Here is a 9,631-nt window from a genome sequence, read left to right on the forward strand (position 1 = left end):
TGGATTAGCTTGGAAGGCCCAAGGCAGGCAATGAAACCTCGCCACATATCCACACACATACAGCTTACACTACCGGAGGCAGCCTCCTCGCTCTGCCTAATGGTAGGGCCGGTCCCACAATAAAGGATGAAGTTAGCAGATTTCCTGCATCAGCAGGTGGTTGAAATAATATTATATCTGAGGTTGCTTCTAACTCTTACAATTCACTGCACTGCACTGGTCTCCCTTCTGTGCCTCCTCCCAACTCCAGTGTTTGGGAACTGACCTCTATGGCAGTTATGGGGCATATGACCACAAATATCCATCTCAGTAATCCTAATGGGGCGCTGACCCACATACTTGCCCACCTCCCAAGTCAGCACTGGATTTAGGGTGGTTTCCCAGCACAGGGCACCAAGCCAAGGGGGTGCAAAATTGAGAAGATCCATTTTGGGGCACCAAATTTTGGCCTTGCACGGAGCATCATATTACAAAAGATTACCAAAGTCCACTCCTGCTGATGCCCTGAATGTTTGCCTGCCTATTACTACTGAGATGTCTGAAATGGTTTCCTCTTAGCCCTACATGGTGTGCTTCCCATTTTGAAATACCCTGGTATATGGAATCCCTGGCTATTTTGAGTTAATAACTGTGGCCCGCAAGACAGCATTTCAGCCTGGGAACTCCACTGGAAGGAGAGCTAGAGCTGAACTTGAGGACTCAAGTCCCACTTTAGACATGGATTTGCTTGGGCATGCTGTGCAAGTTGCTTATCTCCTGGCTTCCCACCTGTAAAGTGGAAATAAGAGTGACCTACCAGGAATGACATGAGGATGTGAAAGATAAGAGATTGCAAAGGAAGCTGGCGTACCACAGGGGGTTAAGAACATGAATCAGGAGTCGCTCTGGTTCAAATCTCAGTCAAGCCATGAGCTGTTATAGGCTGTCAGAATAACTCGGATAATGTAAGGCACTTTAAATACCTCAAAAGAGACACAGCAATTCTACTTGGTCTTAGAAAGTGCTCTGCGCTTTTAAAACTGCTACATGCAGATAAGAGTACAGCAAGCCCAGTTCTGAGCACCACAATTTAAGAAGGATATAGACAATCTGGAACGTGTGCAGATGATCAAAGGTCTGAAAACCAAGCCTTATGAGGAGATGGGTATGTTTAGCCTGGAAAAGAGGAGACTGAGAGGAGATATCATAGGCACCTTGCAATATCTAAAGGGCTGTCACATGGAAGATGGAGCAAGCTTCTTTTCTCCTGCTCTGGAGGATCGGACTCAAACGAATGGCTTCAAGTTACAAGAAAAGAGATTCCGACTAAACCTCAGGAAGAACATTCTGACAGTAAAAGCTATTCGACTGTGGAACGGTCTCCCTCAGTAGGCTATGGGCTCTCCTTCATTGGAGATTTTTAAGCAGAGGTTGGACGGTCATTTGTCTTGGATGCTTTAGCTGAGATTCCTGCATTGCTGGGGGTCTGACTAGGTGAGCCCTGAGGTACCTTCCAACTCTATGGCTCTAACTGCCCTGCTGGATCAGATGAAATGTTCAGATCTAGTCCAGAATCCTGTTACCTACAGAGGGCAACCAGACATCAACTGAAAGCCTACAGGCAGCAGGCATGAAATCAACAGCCCTCCCACACTGTTTCCCCCAATACCTGATATTTAGTGGCCGACTCCTTCTGAAGAAGGAGGCACTAGATGGTTAACGGTAAAGGGACCCCTGACCATTAGGTCCAGTCGTGGCCAACTCTGGGGTTGCGGCACTCATCTCGCTTTATTGGCCGAGGGAGCCAGCGTACAGCTTCTAGGTCATGTGGCCAGCATGACTAAGCCGCTTCTGGTGAACCAGAGCAGCGCACGGAAACACCATTTATCTTCCCACCAGAGGGTACCTATTTATCTACTTGCACTTTAACATGCTTTCGAACTGCTGGGTTGGCAGGAGCAGGGACCAAGCAAGGGGAGCTCACCCCATCATGGGGAATCGAACCGCCAACCTTCTGATCGGCAAGTCCTAGGCTCTGTGGTTTAACCCACAGCACCACCCGCGTCCCACTATATGAGAAACCTTCTCTAAGTTGTCTCAGAAAGCAATGGATGTAGGAGATACTGCCAGACAGTGGATAGAATCTACATGGAAGTATTGGGAACAGAGGATGGGGTGGACCCAAGAGTTCTGGAGAATGCAGGCAATGCCCTATTCTGGCCAAGAGAGCTGGCAGGATTGTCTGGTTGCATTTCTGCTGGGAGTGGTGGCATTTGTCATTATCCCTTGTCCTGCTGGATCCTGAATACAAAACGCCCTCTATGCATCAGGCAATGCAAATGAAAGAATGGGATGGAGGGGGAGGATTGTTAATGTAGGCATAAATCCAACAGAAGATGGGGGAGAGACTTTTCTTCATTTCCAGGCTCTTTAATGTCCACGAAAAGCTCCCAACTGCTTAAAAGGGTAAATAACTCAGAATAGAGCTGGGGCCTAAGGAACAGCCACAACCACATTTGCAAGATTGGAAGAACAGCGGTGTAACTCTTTGGGTCCAACAAAGGCCACAGATTCTGGGGTTGGGATGGGAAATGCAAACCACATTTGGATTTCTAACCCATGGTTCATGGGCTGCCCACCCGGCCACAATGTAAAACAAAATGCTTGCATGTATGAGAAAGAGACTGTTTTCGCAGACTCCATTACGGTTACCATCGCAACCCTTTGCCCTTCTTTTTTTTTTATGATGCTCATAAAAGTTCACAGTCAACACACATGGTGCAGAATTTTGCTTCCTCAAGCTTCTAGATCTCATGGTTCAAGCATGGAAGACAAATGGAAAATGTTCAGATAGGAAGGTTCAAAAACCAAAAGGAACTAGTGTAGGGGACCTTTTCCCTTCATGCAGGGTTAAATCTGAACCAGGGTTCAAACCCCGGACTCTGGTTCAAAAACAGCACTCATAGCTGCCATACAATTTGCCGGAATGTTTTCTATACAGCACCTGCCCACAGCGTCTGAGCATGTACAAAATGCCTACCAGCCAGCCTTTGCATATCTAGGACTGAAAAGGGTAAATATTTGCAGATTAAAGGCAACAGCTTCTAAATTATGTTTGAGCCCTACCCATCTCATTTTGCAAATAAGGACTACCTGGACAATTTTTCTTCCTACTTCCTTCTTCCTCCAGGCCCCTGGAGAGCTGTATGCTCACATATGATCTGGTTTTAACACATTTACAACACACCTTTGAAAAATATTCCCTCCTCCTGACAGCGGACACGCATTCCAAAGATGTCAATTTACCAAGCAGGATTTTGAAAATGCAAATAGCATTAGCTGAGAGCTGGTAATTATAGGGATGGCAGAAGGCATGGTAGAAATGTAACCCTTCTATCCCTTGCAGCAGTTCTGATAAAAAAATTATCATCTGCAGCTGAGATTTTCTTTGCAGGGAGGAAGCCACTGGCACCAATGTAAATTAACAGCATCAGAAATATCAGAAATATTCTTGCCAGGTTGCACCTCATGAGACTGCAATAGTGGATCTAGTAACCATACATTGCTGCATTTCAGGTATTTAAAGGACCTTGCATAAATTAATCTTTACAACAACTATGCAAATAGATTAGCACTGTTATTCTCATATCGCAGAAGGAAAGTGAAGATCAGCAGCAGTGACTTGCTTAAAGAGCCCACCATCTGAGTTCATGGCTGAAGTGAAATCTGGGTTTTTCAGCATACATGCTTAGCGCTTCCACAACACTAATGCTCAGAGTTTAAGATCTCTGTCTTCTCTAAAACATTTTTTTTCATTGTCCTATATGGAAAGATTTTTGGCAGAAGGTAACTGAAACTATCAACAGAACTGTACGGAATAATCTTACATTTACAGTGTAAAATATCCTTTTGAATTATATATCCAGCACATGGAACCTTACAAAGGGACAATATGAGTGGACTCTCACCACAGCAAAAAGACTCATATTGATGAACTGGAAAAATAAAAATGCAGCTCCTTTCTACGTTTGTATTGAAGACTTAAACACACTCACAACATATGAACAACTTGCATATTATCGCAGACTTGCCATGGGCAAATTCAATGATATTTGGAATCCATTCTTACAAATACTGTAGAAGGTTAAGATCTGGTGAATTACAATAAAAACTTTGTAAAGTATACAATTTTGGTTTCCTCTCCCCCCTCTCCCTTTGTTTTGCCTTCTACACAGGTGCTGTTTCTCTTCTTATTTTACTCTCTTTTACTTAGCATGTTTAGTGCATGGTACCTAGACAGCATCTTAAAAAGCAGAGACATCACCTTGCCAACAGAGGTCCATATAGTTAAAGCTACGGTTTTCCCAGTAGCGATGTATGGAAGTGAGAGCTGGACCATAAAGAAGGCTGATTGCCGAAGAATTGATGCTTTTGAATTATGGTGCTGGAGGAGACTCTTGAGAGTCCCATGGACTGCAAGAAGGTCAAACCTATCCATTCTGAAGGAAATCAGCCCTGAGTGCTCACTGGAAGGACAGATCGTGAAGCTGAGGCTCCAATACTTTGGCCACCTCATGAGAAGAGAAGACTCCCTGGAAAAGACCCTGAGGTTGGGAAAGATGGAGACGACAAAGGACGAGATGGTTGGATGGTGTTCTTGAAGCTACCAGCATGAGTTTGACCAGACTGCGGGAGGCAGTGGAAGACAGAAGTGCCTGGCGTGCTCTGGTCCATGGGGTCACAAAGAGTCAGACACGACTAAACGACTAAACAACAAAACAACAACAACCATGTTTTCTAACTTTCAATAAAGAAGTCTTTAAAAATAAATAAATCTCTGTCTTCCAGGAACATGAAAGGGATATTCTGTGTAGTTCTGCCAAACAACTGGTTTCAGCAGCAGCTGGACCAAGAAGTGCATGTAATATATAAATTGTGCACATTTATTTTGCATGATTTATTCTTCTTTTGCTGGTCAAAAGACAATTGCAAAGAGCTGTACCAGCATCTTGCTCACATCCACTTCAGGCTTTTGAGAACCCCCAAGGCATTGCACAAGCACTTTCAAGTTTATATTTGAAACCTAAGTAGATAGAAGCTTGTTTTAAAAATAAAAAGGAAACTGGGCTGCTTTGAATTTGGTTAATTCTGCATTCCAAACCAGATTTGACACTCATAAATTATGATTACAGAACACACACAGCCATAAACACACACAGAATATTCCACAAAAATATACTACAATATATTCCAGAAACTATGTAGTTCAGAGATCATGTGTCATCTAGAGGAGCATCCTATATTGCTCCAGCCAGGTTTATTCAACCTGCTCAACTGCAGTAGTTATTTTCACCAACGGTTCATGAGTTTATGCATCACTGGGGTCTGTTTGGTTCTGCATTTGTAGAGCAGCTGGAGAGGGCAGTTCCTCTGAGCATATGCAGAATGCCTTGCCCTCGTTGCACATAACCACTTGTGCTTGGGATTAAACGTCAAGGTTTTTCTCACCAAAGGGTGTGGCTTCCATCCAAGTTTAAGTTCAGGCACCATTCTTTCCCTAAAGACAGTATTTGGGCTACTGGTTTAATCCACATTAAGGCTGTTCCTGTGGCCTGTGTAAGACCTTTCAAGAGAACCACAAGATTCAGGAAATCTCTCCCACAGGGGAACTCATTTGAAACCTTCTTTTGCTCAGTAGCCAAGCCCCAAAGTATCCTTTACAAACTGTTCAGGGAAGGTAAACAGCAATTAGGTTGAACTTAGGTGCAAATGATGGTGGTGGTGATGACTTCATTCAGTCTGGATAAGGAATTACGCAGAAGCTGTCACAGTTTGTTGTCCTTGGTGCTTGGAGAGCCTCTTGTCCTCCCGTCATCCCCTCTAATGCTCTCATGGTTTTATCCTACTCGTCGTTCTATATAAAGCAACTCCTGGCCCTGTAAATAGCAGGGTCTTATGATGTATTCTCTGCTGGAGAGGGATCTGTGGGGATATTTTTAGCTTTGAGACTCGAGGGATTTGGGGATTGGTTGGTCTAGCTTTTTATTATGAATTTGTGACAGAGAGAAAAGTCATGGGTTGCCACCTCCTCGCCCCCATTCTCTTCCTCTCAGCCCTCTGTCTATCTGTGCCAAAAGCTGCTGCCTCAATTGCCTTCCCTCCCTCCTCCCTCCTACAATTCTTCCCACAGTGGTTTGGATTATTTTATGCTTTTGCTGCAGTATCATATCCCAGAGGAAGGCTGGGTGGAGCGTTTGTACAAGAGTCTTTGATGGATTCTGGCTGGGCCTCTGGTTTCAAGCCAACTCATCTTCAAATACTCTTATCTTTATGCTGTTCCCAAGTTCCCCTTCTCCTCATCCCCATGAAGCAGAAGACTGTTTAGGAAGTCCGCAACCTCTCTTGCTCAGCTATGTTTCTCCAGGAACGACATAAGCAGTAGATCCCTCAGCGTCAGTGTTACGGCTCTTTGTAGCCTATCCTTCAAGGAATAGGCCTTCAGCCTGGACCGGAAGAGGTGCCCAATAACCCATCTCAGAAAGACATCAGCCCTGCTGACAACCGACGGCTGTGCATATACACAAGCGCACACATACACCAAAGAATAATTCCAGCAGCACTGTCACTCAGTGCGATGTTAAATACGTCATTGCATTTAATCTGCAGTCTCTTCTCCTATTTTTTAAAAAAATCTGATGGGGCAGCAGAATGTACTCTATGTGCAGGGATACACGGGGAGGCGGCAGAGTGCTGAGCTTGCCTGTGCATGAAATGACGTGAAGATGGGCACTGCGTGGCAAAGGAAGCTGGCAGCGCGCAGCGCGAGGTGTGTGTGGGAGTCATGCGACTGTGTCAGAACTGGCGAGTGGGCTGCGGGGATGGCGGGTGACGTATTTCACAAGGGAAAGTGTCAAGCAGGGCAATTGAGGAAGGATGTAGCCCACTTGGCATCTCTTTGCGGGGGTGGCAAACATCTTGCTATTGTAGTAAGCAATGGAATCGGTACCCTGGCAACAGCTGTTGGAGCAGCTTTCCCCAATGTAGTGCCCTCTGGATGCTTTGGATAGCACGTCCCATCACCTCCAGCCTGGGCCACCTAGGGCTGATGGGAGTTGTAGTCCGAGACACATAGAGAAAGCGCCATGTTGGGGGTGGCTGTGGCACGTCCTTTACAGCTTAACATGCATGGAGGATAACAGTCATTGTGTCATGATGGATACAGGCTGGAAATCAGAGGGAACATGAATACAGAATGCCAGTGCTGACAAGCAACAGTGCAATGCCACTGTTGTGCTCACGGCCTGCCTGTGGATTTCCCATTGGAAAATCCCACTGTGGGCAGCAGAAACTGGACTAGGTATGCCCCTGCTCAGATCTAGCGGAGCTCTCGTGTTCACTAAAGAAAAATGCTGATGGGCATGTGGGGCCCAGAGGGATTATGACCTCTAGAGGAATGCTCAGTCATATTACAGCAGGGTGCATGCCCTAAGCCCTTACCTTTGGCCTCCTTAGGTGCCGTTTTTAAGAGGGCTATTGGGGGTGCGGGATTTGGTTATAATGCAAGCATTCACTTGGAAGCAAGCCCCCCCCCCACCACCACCACAGGAACCCTGCAAATCAGCATGCTTAGGAGCATATAGTTTGGGCTTCCTAAACCCCCCCCCCCAAGGATGAGTAAGAGTATTTAAAACAAAACCAAATGAAGTGAAGAGGACAAATAAGAAGACCCTGATGGGTCAGATCAAGAACCCATCTAGTTCCACGTCCCGTTTCCCATGGTGGTAACAGTAAGCCCTAGTGGCGAGTGGGGTCTACAGTTTGTGGCTTGCAGACCCAAACATAAACCTATGCCCCCCCCCCACCTATCAGAGCTACAGTTTCTCCCTTCCTGGAACAAAACCTGTTCATCTAGTGGGAACATGAGAGAGAGAGAGAGAGAGAGAGAGAAAGATTGCCAAGAAAAGACCAAACACATCCATTTTATCCATAAATACAGCTCAAGCGCACACACCGAGGCTCCTTTAAGGCTTGCAGGGGAGGCTCTGCCAAGGTGTATTTTCAGAATGCTAACGAGGAAGGGACAGAAGGCCAAGGTTGACAAGTGGTCTGCTCATAAGGTGAAAGCCACAAGATTGTCTATGCATGTGTGAAATGAGAGAGACAACAACCGCAGGCATGCTTGTCAGCTCAACTTGTGAAAGGAATGCCGTGGGCTGCTGTTTGCATGATATACAATACTAATGGGTGATTACAATTACAAGACAATAGCTAGGATGGCTCCCAGCTGTTGATCATTACAAAGAGGTGTCAATCCTCTGAGCAGTGCCCAGAGCAGCCCTGCAGAATTGACATCTATCTCCAAGCTGATGAGCCGGCGTTTCCAACAGCAAAGCCGTGGGGGGTATAGGTTTGTCCAGCGAGCTACTCTTCTCGGGGTTCAAACCCCCTTGTTTTGCTTTCAGTGTACCTGGAGAGAAGCGCTTCTAACTGGGCTGCTGCTGTTCAGCCTTGCATGTCTATAGCCTGGAACAATTCGCAGATGGGTAGAATGATGCCCGACGCCTCCCTCGCTGCGCCTGACAAGCGCCTATGCCTTGCCTCTCAGCTCAGGCAACGGCAGCGCGGAAAAGCTTCAGCCCATTTCACAGAAACGCCTGATAAAAGTTTGGGATGGGAAGGCAAGAACGGCGTTGCTTCGCCTTCCCTCCCACCTTTCTCCCCATGCATCCACCAGCTCCTGCCCCTCTCCCTCAGCAAATCCCAGACTTACAGGGCAGCCTCCTGCCGTGGCTGTGAGCTTCAGGTCCTGACATCGCCTTCGGAGAGGATGACAGCCCAAGCAGTGAATCAGCCTCTGTCCCGGGAATCCCCCTGAACCGCCCCTCGCAGCAGGTCAGAGGCGAGGTCCTTCCGCAGCTCCCAGCAGTCTTCTCATCTTCCCAAGGAGTGGTCCAACTCGGGGGCTGCTCGGGCCGCCAGAGGAACTCACGCTGCCTGCCTGCCTGTCTCCCTTCCAGCTCTGGCTTGGGAAGGGCTGGCTGGGACTTCAGGCAGAGCGTACCAAGTGGTTTATCAGCGAGGGGGGGGGAGGAGGCGCAGCTCTCAAAGGGGCTTTCCCCCACCTCCATACGCTGCCTGTACCATTGGCAAGATCAGAAGCGAGGGGGGAAGAGGCGGGGAGGAGGAGGAGGAGGAGGTGGGTGTTTTGGTTTCACTGCTGGCGGTTGAGTCTGCCGCAGAAATCCCCTAAGTAAGAACATCAGAGCACCCACTCCCTGCGACTTGAAAAGGCTCGGCTCCGCGGCAGCAGAAAGGCAGCAGCGAAAGGGAAACCACGATTCACGCAAACGAGGCGAGCTGGAGGCAGGAGCCGGTGGGGGAGAAGCAGCAGCCATTAGAGAATTGGGATCTTAGTGGAGGTGTCTATTAACTGTCAGTGCCTGACGACAATGCCCGCCCCGGCAAACCGAAGTTGTGGTTCTGCCAGCGTGATGTTCTTTGCAAGGGCGGTCGCTCAGGGGTAGAGTATTTGCTTTGCATGCAGAAGGCTTCAGGTTCCATCTCCTGCATCTAAAGGAGGAACTGAGAAAGATCCACGACTGGAATCCTGGAGAGCTGCTGCCAGCCAGTGTAGACAGTACTAAGCGAGATG

At 47.3% G+C, this 9,631-nt stretch overlaps 1 protein-coding gene across 1 annotated transcript in view; it reads right to left on the reverse strand.

The window, feature by feature from the left end:
• DBNDD2 (dysbindin domain containing 2) overlaps positions 1 to 9,029 on the reverse strand; it is a 29,388-nt gene extending 20,359 nt beyond the window's left edge. Inside the window, exon 1 of the mRNA XM_082226462.1 lies at positions 8,750 to 9,029. Within this exon, the coding sequence (XP_082082588.1) occupies positions 8,750 to 8,792 (43 nt within the window). The 5' untranslated portion in view covers positions 8,793 to 9,029. The remainder of the gene's footprint in view (positions 1 to 8,749) is intronic.
• Between the last annotated feature and the right edge of the window lie 602 nt (positions 9,030 to 9,631).

The sequence above is a fragment of the Podarcis vaucheri genome (genome assembly GCF_965113315.1).
Source record: "Podarcis vaucheri genome assembly, chromosome: 6".
NCBI classification, from domain to species: Eukaryota; Metazoa; Chordata; class Lepidosauria; order Squamata; family Lacertidae; genus Podarcis; species Podarcis vaucheri.